This window comes from Ornithodoros turicata, chromosome 8 (genome assembly GCF_037126465.1).
Source record: "Ornithodoros turicata isolate Travis chromosome 8, ASM3712646v1, whole genome shotgun sequence".
Taxonomy (NCBI): domain Eukaryota; kingdom Metazoa; phylum Arthropoda; class Arachnida; order Ixodida; family Argasidae; genus Ornithodoros; species Ornithodoros turicata.
The window spans coordinates 40,159,960-40,179,244 of record NC_088208.1 but is presented as its reverse complement, the minus strand read 5'-3'; the positions used below and the strand labels follow the sequence as shown (position 1 = coordinate 40,179,244).

The window sequence follows — 19,285 nt, the reverse complement described above, 5'->3', positions numbered from 1 at the left end:
CAGCATGGAGAAAAATAATTTTTTCCCCTCAATACTCGGGCGTGGAATAGTGTCTGCGTGATGTAATGAACCCCTTTGAATACATGGACACGAAAAATGACATTTAGTGCTTAATCCCTTACGTCTTAATGTCATTTGTGTGGTGCCACATGGAGAGATTTAATGGCATTTGTGGCAAGTCGTTTGCCGATGATATGCCTACTCTCGCTGCCATGGTCTGTGCGGAGTAGCAGTTTTATTAATGCATAAAACCACTTTGTACCACGTAGCACAAGATTCGTATTCTGCTTCGTAATTTGAGGTTACACGAGTATTCTTTAACGAACACACTGACGATAGGCTCGGTGCAACAGATCCATGCTTTTTTTTTTGCTAGTGTGCTGGTTGGCCAATAGCTTTTACATGACCACGATAGTAAGGCATATTAAAGCTTATCTACACGTAAATAAATGTTGAATTCCAGAATATTACACGCACTTGCGAACTGCTTTTATTTTTTAAAGTTTTTGAACGGGCATAAATTTTAGTTGACTGGTGAGCATGCAGCATTCATGTCATGGGGGTTAAATGTCGTCAGAAATTGACGTGTGGCTCGACCTTCGTGGATAATCCATTCAGGACCCAAATGGCATTAGACGTTAATGTCATTTGTTCTTTCCATGTGACGCAGGTCTAACTGAGCAGAAAAACGCTAACAATACAAAGCTTAGAAACCGCGTTTAATATTGTCGGGTACAAAACTTTGGCAGACACATCAAAGATGACGAGTACAGTAGAGATCAATATAAAGTAGTAGTTGACTCGGTAAAAAATGGAATGGGCGAAAATACTAGCGAGGCAGCACTGTGGAAAGACTGGCTTTCCAGAACAAGTGAGGAAAAATGTTCCGTATCACAGGTGGCGCTTTGGCATCGCTTGGGACAGCATCATCTACGCCTTCTCAGACAGGCGGCGGATGTCCTGCTGCAGAGATTCTCGTTTGCTCCTCGCCGTCTCTAGCATTCGCTCAACGGCTCGCGCTTCTTCCTCGAACAGGGCTCTGAAAAGTAATACTATGGTATCAAATTTCATTTATCCAATTGCATAATGAGTACTTAAAGGAATTCTTTCTAAGGAGATGTATGTCGATTGATGGCTTTAAGACTACAAAATTATTTGAACCGCATTTAGTTCTTTCCTGGAAGTTGGTCATTTTAAGGAAGCATGGAAGGCACTTGGAACACGTATTATTTTACCGCGTGATATGAACGTACTACCTTCTGGAACCGTCACACAAAATATTTCCTCTGGGAATCTCCTGAGCTAATGAGTTTACAAGAATGTGCACAGCAGCAGCGATCTTGCCCATGCTGCTCCTGGCATGTAGTGACATCGAGTCAGTCGGCACTTTTTATTGGCTGCCGAGAATTGTCTGCTGGCGAAAGCGACCAGACGAGACGCGAGACGTGCGGTGCAAAGTGTGACTGCAAAGAGAAAAAGAAAAACGAAGACGCACACCACACTATTGGATGACACACTTAATGCGCCGACTGGCAGGTGTGGGGAGCAGGAGCACTTCTGACCAGTGAGATTGAAAGCTCTCTTGCGCACTAAGATTGCACGCTGCTGTCGTACTTTTTGTGCAGATATATATCTCGGGGCTACTAGTCCTAATTCTCCCGACTATTTTTTTTGTTTTGTTTTTGTCCGAGCCCTTCCATACTTCCTTAAATGCAGGTATGTAGTCTTTTTGACAAGGTATAATCTCCAGCTGTAAGTAGTGCTTCCACCTATAAGTCGTCCTCAATGTTAGAAGGAAGGCAGCTCCAGCTATTCATTTCCTTCTGAATTACGAAGAAAGTGGTCAGGCTATCACAACATACAGCACTGTGTTCCTCTCTTCACCAGTCAACTGCAGGTCCACACAGTGCAGCTGCCCACCAAGCTCTTGGAATTCCGCCTCGGATTCTCTAATTTGCTGCTGCACTTCTGCGACTGACAAGAAAAAATTGGGTGTTCCATTTAGACCTACTCCTAATTAATTTATATATGTATTTATCAATTGAGGTTTGGAACTCACTAGCTTCTTCCAGGATGCATCCTTCCTCGGTTAAGGAAGCCATTCTTTGCTCGCCTTTCACTGGAGTCTGGAAATAAACTGGCATAGATTGTAACCGAATAAAAGTGAAACAAAATAATAACGACACGAGAATTTTGTCAGGAGGCAAAAATATTCTGACAATTCCGTTTACTCTGTAGTGAAACCGTAAAGAACAGTTCTGTAAATCTGTTCTAGTTTATATTTTTTTTCTCTTTCCTCTTTGTGTCACACAGCTGCTGCAGCTCTGAGTGGCATACACACACAGCAGGAAGGTTAGTATGCCTCCTGGGCTGACTTCACGGGGAACTGTGCTCGCAAGCTGTATCACAGATGCTGTATCCACTCAGCCAATGCCACCGGCCCACGAGTTTTAGATCATAATTTGTTGACTCGTCACATGTGACCTAAACACTACATTTTTTTTAGTAGCAATAGAAATTGCATTTCAACCATTGTACTTACCATTTTCCAAAATTGTGCAAAGAATGATGGTGGTGAGAGGGACAAGGTGTTGTCAACGTATATTTTGAACAATTGTCAACACTTACAAAGGCCTTGGTAACTGCTTCTTGAAGTTCCAGTAGGTGCTGTTCAGTTTCATTCCTACAGCAAAGGCAAGGTGGACATTTTATGTGCCGTCTCGCAGACTAGCATGCAAATCTTACACTTTTGCAATTTGCGCTTCCTTTTCGGAGACTATCTTGTTTGTGAGCAAAGAGACCCTCGACGACAAAGACTCAGTCTTTTTCTTGAACCTGCGCATTGGGTGGGATATTTGAGAAAGCAGCCCTGTATATACATTATTACAAATGCCTGAGGTTTTTTTTTTTTTTTTTACTCAGTTTCAGTTTTGGTTGGAATACGTCGGTCCGACGTATCCCTGTGCGAGCGGAACCGTATACGTCGGTCCGACGTACCTCTAGACACGGCGTTTTTTAAAAATTATTTTATGTTTAGATCTCACTGCGTACACATCTGTGACATTTTCAACGAGCCACTGCAAATGAATTTTTGATGACTTCGTAGGGATCCTATCCTAATCACGAATAATATCCAAATAATTTAGTAAATAAACTCTTGCCTAACTAATTTTAATGCATTAGTTATGTATATTTTTTTCTAGGGGGACGAAAGCATTTTTATTCAACTTACTCCTTGATTAACTTCTGGACCTCAGACACCTGCAACTTCACACTCTGGAGCTCCCCTGCAGTTATTAAACGGGTCATGTACAACAGCTAGCATACATAGGGACACATGTATTTTTACATATATAAAGAGAAAAAAATTATAACAAGCTGCGCACAGCAAGAACGGGGAAAAAGAACAAACTGCTTTTCTGAAAACTGTTTATAGGCACTGTTTTTTTAAAATATTTTTTTATTTTTCGTTTTTAGACCGTTTATAGGGACGATCAACGTTCAGCCTTCAGATCAATGATCAGCCTTCTTCAGGGACCTTATGACGTCACCAATTTTAAAAGCGCTTGTGGTACCTCATACGCTCATATACTCATGCAATGTGTACTGGCATTCTCTTTACGTTACCCTGTTTAGCAGAGCATTTGTCCTTCAATGCAGTCAGCTGTGCTGAGTCTGGAATTTTACATACAAACAGAATGTTAGACATACAAACTATAATGATTTTTTACTTTTTCACACCTTTCACTACATTGTTATCAAGTGTGTTGAGTCTGTAAGATTCCAGTTTCTTGACTGTCTCCTCCACAGTGGTGCATTCTGAATTATGAAACACGAAGCCTGTACGTCACAAGAAAAACAACGGAAGTAGGAGGGACAACAAGGAGGCGTACGCACCTTTCTTCACTTTCTCAACGAAGCCAATGACGGACGATGACGAACCTTCATTTGTCTGACATTTTTCATTACTACTCATCGCTGATTAAAGTCAAGTTAACAAAAAATATCAGGAAAGAGTCGTGTGTTCACCGCGCACGCTACAGCGGAAGCCCGAAACGGTTATCACAACAGCAGAACAAAGCCACCGTGAAATGTCGTCTGCTGTTTTGTAATGCAGATACCGATGGGCTTGTGGGTGAAGTGATAACTTTATGAACATTCTAAATTGCATTAAAAAAGACCCTTGATAGAAATTATATGATGCGCTAGTACGGTGCACTTATTTCTGTTACGTTTAGTAATTAGGAAACTGGGAAATTAAATGAGCCCTTGAACACAGTCTCGAGGACCCCGTAGAAAGTTGCCAAATGGTATATAAAGGCGGCCATCGGAATCTTTTCGCTCCAAGAGTGAGCAAAATGGCGGTGTTTGTGCCGTCTTGCTGTGTTTGCGTGTGATCGCTCACTTTTGACGTGAAATTGTTTTTACAATGTCACAGATAGTGACAACGGACTCTAAGGCTCCCTTGCGGGAAGCCAAAAAAGTTCAGTTTGGGATCTTAAGTCCTGATGAAATTGTACGTAGTATCTTCATTCGTTGTCTCTGTGTATTATGTTGCAGTCAAAGTTTTGGAAGAGCAATGTGAAAATACACTACTGTTAGAGATCTGTTGGTCCGAACCGAGTAGAATGCAGTAACAGGAATCGTTACAGCAGTGTGACCGATACAGTAGTTCATGTGCGTTGTCTACGACGTAGTAGGAATATTCGAACAAATACCACAGAGCAGTGGCCCTTAACAGCAGAGCCATCTCGTCAAAACCTTTACATGAAGCACCAAATCGAAGTGATGTATAGTCTGTCGACTTCTTTCTCACAAGAACATACCATGATGTGCCATGCATGTGTGTCAATATGGTTTACACTAGAAACATTTCTCTTACTGCATGATTCGTGGCCGAAGACATAAGAATAGTGGTCCATGTTCACTTGTGCTCGTATAAGGATAATGTAGGTATACCCTATGAGATTCACAGGGTTTCAGTTGCCTGACCAAATGCTCGTTGGTCATTCCTGGGACAACTGAAGGTTTTCGGGCACTCTGCTGAGAGGATTACGTGGGGAAATTAATACAACACATGAGATGGCACAATATCTTTTTTTATCCTCTAGTTACTTTGGCATTGAATCCTTACAATCATCGAAACAAATACGCATGTAACCAACAACTGATACAGTTAGATATGTCATTTTGGATTCTCCGAATACTCTCAATTATGGCTCCGCCTAGGGGATGTCTGTAGGGATGCTAATGCTTACCGTGGATGGAGACGGGGACACTCCACGTGGAGGCATTTTATCCGCCGTGATTTGGATTTCAGTGTAGAAATCTAGATGTTTCTGCAGCTATAACCGCAACACCGTACACTTGTAACCGTAGTTGTCCTCCCATTATTGCACATACTCAGCCGTTCTGGCAACACGCACCAAATGTAACAAGGTCACATTTGAAGGAATGCTTCTTCTCATGCAGCGTCGCATGTCCGTAACGGAGGGCGGCATCAAGTATCCCGAGATCTATGAAGGGGGTCGCCCAAAGTTGGGTGGTCTCATGGACCCCCGACAGGGAGTCATTGACCGAACAGCCCGTTGCCAGACGTGCGCGGGAAACATGACGGAATGTCCCGGCCATTTTGGCCACATCGATCTTGCCAAGCCCGTCTTCCATTGTGGCTTCCTCACAAAGAGCATCAAGATCCTCAGATGCGTTTGCTTCTACTGCTCCAAGTTGCTAGTCAGTCCGGTAAGTATCGGTGAACTTCCAGAGTTAATGCTCGTTCCCACTTTGCAGCGTGTAATGATGTCGAGGTTGTGGGTTCGAAACCAACCCAGGATGCCAACGGCTTGATGACGCGCTACTGGTTGTTATGATATGTCGTCGTCTGCAAGCCTCGTAGTTTACGTCTTCTGCAAAGGAATTTATATGCGTGTCAAACAAACCTTGGGTGACAGACAGCCACTGTGCTTTCGCTTATGATTGTGGTTGCCCTGTGTCATTTAACCACAAATTATCATTCATTAGTAACGCAGTATTAGTGTACGTAACATTACACGTTGTCTCTTACACCTGCAATGTTTTGTGTAACAGAACAATCCCAAGATCAAGGAGATTGTGACAAAATCGAAGGGGGCGCCACGCAAGCGACTGGCGCACGTCTACGACCTTTGCAAGGGCAAGAACATCTGCGAGGGGGGAGACGAGATCGACGCAAAGGTTGGCGAGAGTCAGGTGCAGGAGGACACCAACAAGAAGGTGGTATGTATATATTTTTCATAACGTGCACATACCTCAAATCATAAGGGAGTTCCTTTGGAGAAATATCGAACGCTTCACACGGTGTAAAGCTCATTCACCTTTACTGATTCATTCACCATTCGCATCCAAAAGTCTGACCTTTTATTGTGCACGTACGTACGCTGACATCTTACGAATGACCACAGGGTCACGGCGGGTGCGGACGTTATCAACCGAGCATCCGTCGGAGCGGGCTGGACCTGACGGCTGAATGGAAGCACATCAACGAGGACTCGCAAGAGAAGAAGATCCAACTCTCTGCGGAGAGGGTGTGGGAAATCCTGAAGCACATCTCGGAGGAAGAGTGCCAAATTCTCGGAATGGACCCCCGGTATGCCAAGCCCGATTGGATGATTGTCACGGTGCTGCCGGTCCCTCCGCTTGCCGTGCGTCCTGCAGTCGTCATGTTTGGCTCAGCCAGAAACCAGGTAACAATGATGTTGAGGCAAACAGTTTGTCTGCATGCTCCGTGTTGCATTGTCGTAAACATGGATAGGGGTAATAAGCAAAAAAAGAGCATGTTGGCAATACAGCTGTTGCAGGCAATGGTAGGAGAGCATATGATAAGGAAAAGTTAAAACCCGTCAGAATTGAGCTGCAGAGCATGCTGCGTCTCAATGCAGGATGACTTGACCCACAAGTTGGCAGACATTGTCAAGGCCAACAACGAATTGATCCGCAATGAGCAGAGTGGAGCTGCCGCACACATCATCGCGGAGAATATCAAGATGTTGCAGTTCCATGTAGCCACACTCGTGGACAATGAGATGCCCGGATTGCCAAGGGTAAGCAACACTTGATCCCAATGCTTCCAAATTTAGCTCGAGTTGTCTTCTTTCTGCTCTTCAACGTCGAATGTTGGAGTTGAAATGTCTATATATGACATCGCTTGGACCACAGATTTGAGAAAAGCAACTTATGGTTAGGGTATGCAATCTATGTCATTCTACAGGCCATGCAAAAGTCCGGACGTCCCTTAAAGTCCATCAAGCAGAGACTTAAGAGTAAAGAAGGGAGAATCAGAGGAAACCTTATGGGTAAACGTGTAGACTTCTCGGCCCGAACTGTCATCACTCCGGATCCCAACCTCCGCATCAATGAGGTGGGAGTTCCACGATCCATCGCGCAGAACCTCACCTTTCCCGAGATAGTGACACCTTTCAATATCGACCAGTAAGTGATCCGCGATGTTGCGCATTTACGCGCCGTGATGTAGCCACCACCTTCGACTAAAATTGGTGTTCGTTCAGAATGCACGACCTGGTTCGTCGAGGCAACAACCAGTACCCGGGAGCCAAGTACATCATCCGCGACAATGGTGAACGAATCGATCTCCGCTTTCACCCGAAGGCGAGCGACTTGCATCTGCAGTGTGGTTACAGGGTATGTGTAATATGCATCATTCTCATCTTCATTGACAACTCTGCATGCTAAAACAATGATAGTAATTTTATTACAACATTAACATTAGTATTTGTTCTTGCGTGCTACGTTACATGAGCGCATGTGTGATGCCTTTCTGGGCTCCTCTTCACCGTAGAATCGTTGAGCGTTTGTCGTAGTTTGGCTGACCTCTCCTTCCGCAACCCTTATCAGGTGGAACGTCACGTCCGCAACGGCGACATCATCGTGTTCAACCGGCAGCCCACCCTCCACAAAATGTCCATGATGGGTCACAAGATCCGGGTACTTCCGTGGTCTACCTTCCGGATGAACCTCAGGTGGGGAACATTGTTTTTTTGAACCTTTTAGGAACCGGCGTGCAGTCGTGAGCTTGACGATACATGTTGGCGCGCAGTGTGACCACTCCGTACAACGCCGACTTCGATGGAGATGAGATGAACCTCCACGTACCGCAGTCACTGGAGACGAGAGCCGAAGTGGAGCAGTTGGCCATGGTGCCCAGGCAGATTATCACTCCGCAGTCCAACAAACCCGTCATGGGCATCGTGCAGGACACACTTACTGCCGTCCGCAAAATGACCAAGCGGGACGTCTTTCTCGAAAAGGTTTGATGCATCGATTCCACGTTTAGAAAAAGTGGTGCAGATCAGCTACAATTTTGTGATGGCCTTAAAGGGGGGGATGTTGCTAGCATTGTATTTGGATTAAGAAGGGGAAAAAAAAAGTGTTCGGTGGTCATTATTGCGCGAATTTCTGTTACAGGATCAAATGATGACCATATTGATGTTCCTTCCCATCTGGGATGGCAAGATGCCCATGCCAGCCATCTTGAAGCCCAAACCCCTGTGGACGGGCAAACAGATTTTCTCCCTCATCATTCCCGGGAACGTCAACCTCATCCGAACGCACAGCACTCACCCAGATGAAGAAGATGACGGTCCATACAAGTGGATCTCCCCAGGAGACACAAAGGTTGCTCACATTCAATATCTCCACTGCATGTCCTGTGGTTAAGGCCCCCGGTTTTCTGCTGCCGTAAATGTAAAAATTCCGCGGCACCAACTCGCGAATTCCGCGACTTTCCCTGGCAAGGGGTCAACGGCTGCTTGAAACGCGAAACACTTTATTTTCTTGGGTAATGCGGTAAAAATAATATTTTATCAAATTACAGGTTCAAAGCACTGTTGTGGCTCAGCATTACATGATATTTTTTGTTTCCTTCCGACAGACAGTGCCGTTTCTATACCTGCTGAAAGATCTTTCAGCATCTACAGAGTTTATAGAAAGGACAAATACTTGATCGTAGTAGACGCTAAATTCGGAGCAAGCACCCTCATTCCATTCTAAAACGCAATTATGTCGGAGGTTTGAGGAGGTGGGCTGGTCTGCTTAGACACTGATGGAGCCAAGTCACAGTCTGCAGACTTCAGGTCCTTGGCTGTCTGCAGATAAAGTAGCCATTCTGCCAGGAGAACCTTCTGTTTCTATGGCTGGAACGTTCTTGAGACTTGACCTGTAGTGGGTCTAAGGCCCTCACTTTTTTGAAGAACTGCCAGCTCTCACTGTTTTCAAGGATCCCTTGTGCTTTCTGGGCTGCCTGCTGCATGCCTCTTTTTAGCTTTTCTCCCACGTGGATAGCTTCTTCCTCTTCTACTCATTCCTGCCTCATCAGGGCAAAGTAATTCTCCAGCGATGCGGCTATATCTTCCGTGCACAGTCTCCTATGCAGCACTGCCCCAGTAACCATATCAACACAAGGCAAAACCTCCTCAACATGCTGCACGTTTCTTTATTTCTCCAGGTGCTCATTGAACATGGTGAACTCATCAGCGGAATTGTTTGCAAGAAAACTGTCGGAGCATCGTCTGGATCTCTGATGCACGTCGTGTTTGCCGAACTTGGCCACGAGGTGGCCGGAGCCTTCTATGGGCACATCCAGACTGTGGTGAACGCTTGGCTACTGCTCGAGGGACACACCATCGGTATTGGTGACACCATCGCTGACAAGCAGACCTTCATCGACATCAAAAACGCCATTGAGAAGGCCAAACGCGACGTGATAGACGTCATTGAGAAGGCTCACAATGACGAGCTGGAGCCTTCGCCCGGTAACACTTTGCGACAGACCTTTGAGAACCAGGTGAGCATCAACGTTTGTTATGGTCATAGTTACCGCTGCGCCAATAAAACATTAATCATCATCATCATCAACGTTTGGCGTGGCTGAAGTAATTAATCGGTGGATTGATTGCTTGATGAAGCTGTGAAAGGCCCTTGATCCAATCGGTTTCACACTGTTATTGACCTCATCAGGCTCTCATTCAGAGCGACTCCCTTCAGTTCGAACTCGGCGTTCTTAAAACAAATCTTACGACCCCCTGAGTTTGAATTAACGGGATTGCGCCGTACTTGTGGGCAGCAAAAAATATGTTCTTGTGAACGCAGGTGAACCGTATTCTGAACGACGCCCGTGACAAGACGGGTGCTAGTGCGCAGAAGTCACTTTCAGAATTCAACAACTTCAAAGCTATGGTGGTCTCCGGCGCCAAGGGTTCCAAGATTAACATCTCTCAGGTACTGGGCCTCTCTCTCTCGCACCATTTCCCGTTCGAGTCGTGAACGTGAGTCTGTTCCCTAGGTCATCGCCTGTGTGGGGCAGCAGAACGTTGAAGGCAAGCGTATTCCATTTGGATTCCGCAAAAGGACGCTGCCCCATTTCATAAAAGACGACTACGGTCCCGAAAGTAGGGGTTTCGTAGAGAACTCGTACCTGGCTGGTCTCACGCCTTCAGAGTTTTTCTTCCACGCTATGGGAGGCAGAGAAGGTCTTATCGATACAGCTGTAAAGACTGCAGAAACAGGTACGTCAGTCTCTCTCTCTCTCTCTCGTATTTTGTAATCTTGGAGGCAGTGGTTGAATTATTGAAATCGTTAGCTGGAATAAAGTTCAAAGTACTAGACGTGGCAAATCTTGGAGTCAGAGGTTTTGATTATGAGAGGGTGAGAAAAACGAGGCGAGATCTGTGTGTGTAATGAACGTGTCCCACTCAACGTGCTGCCTTAATGTTTATATGAACCTTCGAACATCGTGTATGTCGTTTATGTAATGTCGTCTGTAGCGGTATCACTGCAGAAAATTGTGCGCTTGTTACTTTCATAGTACCAAAGCTCAAGTATGACTTGATTGCTGAAACTAAAACCAAACTTAGGTTATCAGCCATGTGCAGTGGGCACGTCTGAATATACTATCTTCAGGCCTGCTCAATCGTATTTTACTAATGACACTACTAATGATATTTTACAGCCAAGTAGCAATATGGCCTTATCCAGTCTAGATTGTGTATCCACAGGTCTTATTGGCCAGTGTAACTACAGTCAGGAACGTACAATGGTCCGTGGTATCACTCATGCCTGAATTGTAATTGACATGTGCAGGTTATATCCAGCGACGTCTTATCAAAGCTATGGAGAGTGTCATGATTGCTTATGATGGCACGGTGCGAAACAGCAACAGTCAGGTGATCCAGCTGCGTTACGGAGAAGACGGCCTGGATGGGTCATGCGTTGAGTTCCAGAGCATGCCTACAATGAAGCCCTCCAACAAGGCCTTTGAGAAGAAATTCCGTTTCGATGCCTGCAACGAAAGGTACGGGGGACAAAGCAGACAACTTCCTCTCAACTTTCATAAGAGGACAGAAGTCTTCGCAAAACTCCGTCTTCAGATAGTCACACCTTAGACCAGTAGAATGGCGATCATGAAAAGGGGTTTGCGCCTTAGAAAATATGCGTAGAAATGAATTTCTGCTGTACTCGAGTTCGCTAAGCCTGAAATTCTTAGCATTGTACATAATGATGTGTTGGTGGTGATTCTACAAAAGTTTGTTCATCCAAATAGTTCGTTCAAGTGGCGTTTCACTGTACGTGTATTCTCCTTCTGACGATATTTGACGCAACTGAACCACTGGCCACCGATAGGTATCTGCGAAAGCTGTTCACGGAAGATGTGGTTCGAGAACTGATGGGAAGTGCCACAGCCGTGTCCGAGCTGGAGAAGGAGTGGGAACGGTTGAAGAAGGACCGAGAGATTCTCAGGTCCATTTTCCCCACGGGCGACAGCAAGGTAAACTCTCCCCCTCTTACCTGTTTTGCATTAATTTCACGTCGTATCACGCTTTAATTTCCCCTTCTAATAGGTCGTGCTGCCTTGCAACCTGCAAAGAATGCTGTGGAACGCACAAAAAATCTTCCGCGTCAACCTTCGGTCACCGACTGACCTCAGTCCGCTGAGAGTCATTCAAGGTACATCTGCCGTTTTCCATTCTGCTGGGGTTTTGGTTTAAGTCTCCGTCTCCTTTCTCTCGTAACGATAATTTCTAACGAATGCAGTAATAGTTGTAGCCGGGCTGCTTTCATTACGAAGACTATAAATAGTCTCACTTTTATCCTGCACCGTATAGGTGTTGAAGAACTGGTGAAGAAGCTGGTGATCGTGCCCGGTGAAGATCACCTCAGTATCCAGGCCAACGAAAACGCCACCTTCCTCTTCCGATCCCTGCTGCGAGCAACACTGTGCTCCAAGCGTGTGGCTGAGGAGTTCCGCCTCTCAACGGAGGCCTTCGAATGGCTTCTCGGAGAAATCGAGACCAGGTTCCATCAGTCGCAAGTACATAATAATACCGCATTTGCTCGGTTCTAATGCGCTTCCGAATGTAACGTGCAGGCGTACATAATGCCCCAAACTGAAAAAAAAAAAAAAAAAACTGGATGCCTATTCTGCTGCATGGGTTAAGTGCCCACATGTCTCCTGGATAACTAAAGCATGCAACGTTGCGCAACTATCCTCTTTCTCTGCCAGCACAATCACCTTTTAGAACACACTTCGTAGTGATACCGCTTTCGTACCGCATGACTAGAGGTCTGTGACATCCAAAGGTGCAGAGTCGAGCAGCGTGGTGCAACTGGTATGCTATGTGTATATGTGTTAACTGGTATATGTGTTACCTTTCTTGTGCTCCTGCGTATACTACTACATCCTGAACGGGTGCAATTGCGCGCTGTCGCACAATGTCGAGAATACAGCATGCTTAACGGTGGAGCAAAGCGTGCCAACAGCTGCCATAGCATGCTGGTGCTCTGGCAGCCGTATCAGCTAACATCATTGCACTCGTCCCACATGCATGAAGTGGGTCTAGAACTCTACAATGCAGCAATTAAAAGAAGGAAAAAAAACGTGATTGCATGATGGCTGCAAGGAGTGGTGTCCACAGTGATGCGGCTAGCCAACTTTAACTTTATTGAGCACACAGGTGCAGGAAACCTCAGGAAAGGCCTAATAAGCATAATAAGGCTAAAAAGAAGCATAATTCTTTCGTGCAGAAAGAGGGTGATTGTGTGACACGCAATATCTCGCTTCAGGGTCAACCTGGAGAAATGGTCGGTGCATTGGCTGCCCAGTCCTTGGGCGAGCCCGCCACCCAGATGACGCTCAACACTTTCCACTACGCTGGTGTGTCAGCCAAAAACGTGACGTTGGGTGTGCCCCGTCTCAAAGAGATCATCAACATCTCCAAGAAGCCCAAGACTCCTTCCTTGACGGTCTTCCTGATGGGTGCGGCCGCCCGTGATGCCGAGAAGGCCAAGGATGTCCTCTGCCGGCTGGAGCACACGACGCTCCGCAAGGTCACAGCCAACACTGCCATCTACTACGACCCAGACCCGCAGAACACGGTCGTCGCGGAGGATCAGGAGTTTGTCAACGTGTATTACGAAATGCCCGACTTTGACCCAACACGTATATCGCCTTGGCTGCTCCGCGTCGAGCTGGACCGCAAGCGTATGACGGACAAGAAGCTCACCATGGAACAGATCGCGGAGAAGATAAATGCCGGTTTCGGTGATGACCTGAACTGCATCTTTAATGACGACAATGCCGAAAAGCTGGTGCTACGTATCCGTATCATGAACAGTGAAGACAGCAAGTTCCAAGATGTAAGTTTTGAGATATATTCGCGCATTGTGTGTGCACCTCCTGCTGCAACCAAAAACAGAATATTTGTAGACAAAGTTTACGCTGTTCCTTTAATTTTATTCCCGCACCTCCTGCAGTGGGAGGATACGTTATTAGTTGAGCAAAAACTTGGTCAGTTAACTAAGGAGGCGTTTCTACAGGAAGAAGAACAAGTGGACAAAATGGAAGACGATGTCTTCCTGCGTTGCATTGAAGCCAACATGCTCAGCGACATGACACTTCAGGGGATTGAAGCCATCACAAAGGCAAGTGCTTTCGCAGACAGACAGCAGAGGGAGTGCTCCTGTTGTTAAATGTGCTAAAACACACATGAGGGACGAAAACATGCTCAGGGTGGACGTTCAGTGATGGTTAGAGCACCAGCTTTCCGCTAAGTTTCGCGGAGTTGGCCGTGTCGCGCAGAACCTTCTGCTTCCCTCAGAATCACGAGTTTTTCACAGATAATTTGATATATCGCCGAAATATGTAAGGATTTAAATCGTTCTGCAGCATTTTCACGTGTTAAACCTGATCAGTTGTGGCTGCAATGCCTGATGCGACCGATAGTGCTCGTACTTACGTAGCTGAACGTGCCACGCCGAAAGAAAATTTAACAGCAGGGGATGCCCGGAGAGAAATTGTCAGTGTTTAGTCTAATTTTCTTTGCACACTGAAAAGTTACAAAAGGCTGGAATAGAGCGGGATGAGTCTGTAAGCGATCGTGGGAGAATGCTGCAACATTTTTAAATTTTTTTTTAAATCCCGCATATTTGTAAATTCCACTTCGCTGAAATGTTAATTTTCTGCCGCAGCAAGCTAGGGGCTTTTTCTTTGTTTATTTGTTTTCTGGGAAGGGGTGGAGAGGAGATCCTACATGCATAGAGCCTGAAGTTTTCGGGGAATATTTTCTTCTAAATTCGGGGAGTAAAAATCGGGTAAATAAACGTGCTCTAAATTCATGCGAATTCAGGTGAAAAAAAACTTCCAATACGCAAAATTGAGGGTGAAATCGGGCTTGGTTACCCAAACCAACTGAACAGGTTCAGTACAGATTGTGATCTAACTGCGTTTGCTGCCAAACAAGTTAGTGTGCATTCCTATGGACGTCTCGGTGAGGGCAATTTGCCAGGTAAAAATCAGGTTTCACCCTAAAGAGGCAACCTTCAATTCGTGGAAAGAATCGGGTTAAACCCTAAAACTTCAGGCTATATAACATGCACAATAAACCATCACTGAAAGTGTGTTCATTTACTGGACTAGAGAGAGTCCCCTGGTGGGCAAAAATGGTGTGGTTCTTGTGAAGTCACGCTCGTGGTCAGGACTCCCGTTCTAACCTTCGGGAGTTCATTATTGCAGGTGTTCGAGAGTTGACTCTCAGTGACTCTCTTCTCTGTGCGAGTTGCTGGAGTAGATGACATACAGTGACTCTCGTATGTCACGACTCCGACTCACTAGAGTAGAATAAACGAGCATAACCTTAGTGTGCGTGTGTGCACACTTTTGTACGTTTTATTAGCAGCTTTAACAACATGAACCTTTTAAAGGTAGAGGGAGGCTTACAGGGCCATCTCATTGCAGGTGTACATGCATCTGCCGACAACCGACAACAAAAAACGTATCTTGCTCACTGAGACGGGCGAGTACAAGGCCATTGCGGAGTGGCTGCTCGAGACGGACGGCACCAGCCTCATGAGAGTCCTGAGCGAGCGGGACGTCGATCCCGTCCGCACCTATTCCAACGACATTTGCGAGATCTTTGCGGTGAGTTGCGATACTGTGTAATTATTCGCTCGTGACGAACATTTTGCTTTGTGGAAGTCTCGCATTTGCTCGGGTTTGGGACATAGTCCCCCACAACATCCAGAAGACGTCCGTGCAATCTCCGAAGCTAACATCTCTGCTTGGATGCCCTGATTCTCTGTTTTGGGCATTGCAGGGATGTAGAGAAGACGTTGCTCTGATCATGGCAAAAGTGTGTCCTTCGAAAAAGCGTAATTTTGTTGTGCCACTTATTTTCTTTCCAGACTGTTCAGGGTGACCCTGAGGAGCTGCATTCTTTGCAGTAGTGAAGCTTTTATTATTATATTATTATTATTATTTTTTTTAAATATTGTATTTGCTAGAACACAAAAGTGTTGCCTGTAGGCATCCTTTTGTATGTGCATGTCTTTGCATGCGCAATTTTCAGAAAATGCCACCACATAGCACAAACAAAATGTAAAAAAAACAGCACATGAAACACACACTTTTTTAAAAATATTTCGGCAGCTGCTTGAGTTACCGGTTAAAGGGTTAAAAATGCTTACAAAATAAAAGCAATCACATTGGTCCCCAGGTCCTCGGAATCGAGGCCGTCCGTAAGGCTGTTGAGAAAGAAATGAACCACGTCATCTCATTCGACGGCTCTTACGTCAATTACCGTCACTTGGCCCTGCTTTGTGACGTCATGACTGCCAAGGGTCACTTAATGGCCATCACACGTCACGGCATCAACCGTCAGGACACCGGTGCACTCATGAGGTGTTCCTTCGAAGAGACGGTAAGCAGGCACAAATACTTTGTTCATAACTTCTTTGTCGTATAAAATATGTCGTACTAAATGTTCGCATGTAGCCCTAGATTAATAAGTGCTCGCTAAAACACCCCAGCTTTTTCACCGGCATAGTATAGGTAGGGCCTGACTTTTTCGGGTTTTATTTTTGGCCTAGATTCGGGGGGTAAATATCGGGTGATATTTTTCATTCGAAAATTTGGGTGTATTCGGGTTAAATCCCATTACGGCATATTCTGTCGTCAGGAATTCGGGTGTATTCGGGTGATTTTTTTTGTTTTGTTTAATAAAAATTTGTCTTAACATGGAACTAATGTTTAGCAATGTTATCAAACTTTATTTTAATGCACGCAACCCGGATGTTTTCGGGTAGATTCGGGTTAAACCCAAATTTTACAGATTTCGTTCGGGGGGTAAATATCGGGTGTATTCGGGTTTAACCCTAAAAAGTCAGGCCCTAAGTATAGGTTGGTCAGACACGTCGTCCTCTGCAAGGGACATTAAACACGGGGTGCCGTGTACCGAGATTTCTGCGCACGTTAAAGAACTCTCATTTGAACAAATTATTCCACGGACCATTCATTGTGATCCCAGTGGGATCACTGCGGGTCAATGATCGTTGTCGTCTCGCGATGTAGAGCCACGAGTTGTCAACTTTTCAACTTCCTGTTGTTCACCTGTTTCCTGTATAAGTGACTGAGTTTTTACTGTATAAGCTGCTTTTTTTTTTACCCGATGTGGTCGTGATGCAAATCGGTGGGTAAAAGCAGATTTTACTGGGCTCAACCCGAAGTCTGAAGGCTATACATATACAGAAGTAAGCAAGGGGGTACGCATTTATTCGAAGAAAAGAACAGAAGGAAGGGTCAATCAAGTGGCAAGGTCGACTTGCCATTCGGATTGTGGAAATAACTAAGGAAAATACTGTGGAATTAACTAACTAATAAATAAGTGAGGTGTGCACTGTGTCAAGTCGCAACTCAACTTTTAGGTGGACGTGCTGCTAGACGCGGCATCGCACGCTGAAGTCGATTATCTGAAAGGCGTGTCGGAGAACATCATCATGGGCCAATTGGCTCGAATGGGAACTGGCGCCTTTGATCTCATGCTGGATGCAGAGAAGTGCAAGTACGGCATTGAAATACCCATGAACTTACCTGGAATGTTGGGTCCTCTTGGTAAGTTGCCAGAACATCATGTCTCATCATGTTTTTGCTGTTTGTACTCGGAAATAGTCGCCAGCGGTCTTTTGTTACATTGTTATTTTTGTTGTTCGTATCAAAGTTACTATATCAAACTTGCTGGGAACAAAAAAAATAATTTTATTTTGTGCACAAAATTTTACATGAAGAAGACATAACACGCAGGCTAGACTGGCTATACGTGCTCGAAGAAAACCCCAGAGACAGAGGAACACAGAACGAGAAATTGTTGAGAATTTGTTGTTCCCCTGTCTCTACCATCATGTAGAAAATTTCTCTCTTTGACCAAGGTAGCATTTGTGTGTGTGAGTACAGCAAGAGACATATTTTGTGCTCCCAGGAGGAACTGGTTTGTTCTTTGGAAGTGCTGCGACACCCATCGCTGGAATGTCTCCCCAAATGACACCTTGGAACCAGGGTGCAACTCCAGCATACGGAAGTGTCTGGTCCCCAGGGGTAGGAAGTGGCATGACTCCCGGAGCGGCGGGATTCTCGCCGTCAGCAGCCAGCGATGCGAGCGGTTTCAGCCCCGCAGGCTGCAGTCCCAGCTGGTCTCCGCAGCCTGGTTCGCCAGCATCCTCACCAGCTTCTCCTTACATCCCCAGCCCCCACTCTCCAAACTACTCCCCTTCCTCCCCTGCATATGCACCATCTTCCCCATCAATGACTCCTGCTTCTCCCTCCTACTCCCCCACATCTCCGTCATACTCCCCGACTTCCCCAACTTACTCTCCCACCTCTCCGAACTACTCCCCCACGAGCCCCAGCTACTCCCCGACTTCACCTTCTTACTCCCCTACTTCACCATCTTATTCCCCCACCTCTCCTTCTTACTCCCCGACTTCTCCATCCTACTCTCCCACATCTCCATCCTATTCTCCCACTTCTCCGTCCTACTCGCCAACGTCTCCGTCTTACTCCCCCACTTCACCATCCTACTCTCCAACTTCCCCTTCCTACTCTCCGACCTCTCCATCCTATTCTCCCACGTCCCCTTCATATTCTCCCAGCTCTCCAAACTACACACCAGCATCTCCTTCCTACTCCCCCACATCTCCGTCTTACTCGCCAACTTCTCCTTCTTACTCCCCTACTTCGCCTTCTTACTCCCCAACCAGTCCGTCTTACTCCCCGAGCTCGCCAAACTATTCTCCACAGAGCCCCAGTTACTCCCCCAGCAGTCCAAGTTACTCCCCGAGTAGCCCAAAGTACTCGCCCACTTCTCCTTCGTACTCGCCGACGAGCCCAAGCTATTCACCGGGCTCACCGCAGTACACTCCGACGTCACCAAAGTATTCCCCGACTTCACCTACCTACTCTCCGACTTCGCCGTCTTACTCCCCGTCGAGTCCAAAATATTCTCCCACGAGTCCAAAGTACTCGCCGACAAGTCCGACGTACACGCCATCATCTCCGAAGTACAGCCCAACTTCGCCACAGTACAGCCCTACTTCCCCCCAGTACAGTCCAAGTTCGCCGAAATATTCACCATCATCTCCGAAGTATTCACCTACGTCACCGACCTATTCACCCACATCTCCGAAGTACTCTCCAACGTCACCTACTTACTCCCCGACAAGTCCAAAGGGATCGAGTTACTCTCCGACAAGTCCGGGCTATTCTCCTTCTTCGCCCACGTACAGTCCGACGAGTCCTAATATGGAGGAAGACAGTGATAACGATTGAGTGAAACTTGGACTTTGTACATAATATTCACAGTTTCCGAGGACCATAGTGTATTACTTGGTTGTAAGCAAACAGCCCCTTGAAAAGTGTGCTGGCAAATTTTAGTTATGGGTTTTTTTGTGAATAAATCTTTATTCTGTA

General features: G+C 45.9%; 2 protein-coding genes across 2 annotated transcripts; one reads left to right on the top strand and one right to left on the bottom strand.

The window, feature by feature from the left end:
* Positions 1 to 698: 698 nt before the first annotated feature.
* On the bottom strand, positions 699 to 4,114 carry LOC135366288 (uncharacterized). The gene is made up of 9 exons (XM_064598964.1): positions 3,898 to 4,114; positions 3,742 to 3,819; positions 3,628 to 3,675; positions 3,233 to 3,287; positions 2,746 to 2,835; positions 2,629 to 2,683; positions 2,060 to 2,126; positions 1,863 to 1,974; positions 699 to 1,039 (listed from the first exon to the last, which is right to left on the bottom strand). Exons 1-9 carry the CDS (start codon positions 3,974 to 3,976, stop codon positions 931 to 933), a joined length of 693 nt encoding a protein of 230 aa, XP_064455034.1. The 5' UTR covers positions 3,977 to 4,114; the 3' UTR covers positions 699 to 930.
* A 219-nt stretch (positions 4,115 to 4,333) lies between these two features.
* LOC135367336 (DNA-directed RNA polymerase II subunit RPB1-like) lies at positions 4,334 to 19,285 on the top strand. Its single transcript, XM_064600551.1, has 23 exons — positions 4,334 to 4,516; positions 5,473 to 5,742; positions 6,088 to 6,255; positions 6,441 to 6,722; positions 6,918 to 7,079; positions 7,247 to 7,467; positions 7,545 to 7,677; positions 7,891 to 8,015; positions 8,093 to 8,303; positions 8,461 to 8,670; positions 9,500 to 9,838; positions 10,144 to 10,272; positions 10,337 to 10,559; positions 11,134 to 11,344; positions 11,674 to 11,818; positions 11,892 to 11,997; positions 12,156 to 12,361; positions 13,114 to 13,686; positions 13,867 to 13,971; positions 15,284 to 15,466; positions 16,041 to 16,244; positions 17,248 to 17,434; positions 17,799 to 19,285. Exons 1-23 carry the CDS (start codon positions 4,430 to 4,432, stop codon positions 19,142 to 19,144), a joined length of 5,826 nt encoding a protein of 1,941 aa, XP_064456621.1. The 5' UTR covers positions 4,334 to 4,429; the 3' UTR covers positions 19,145 to 19,285.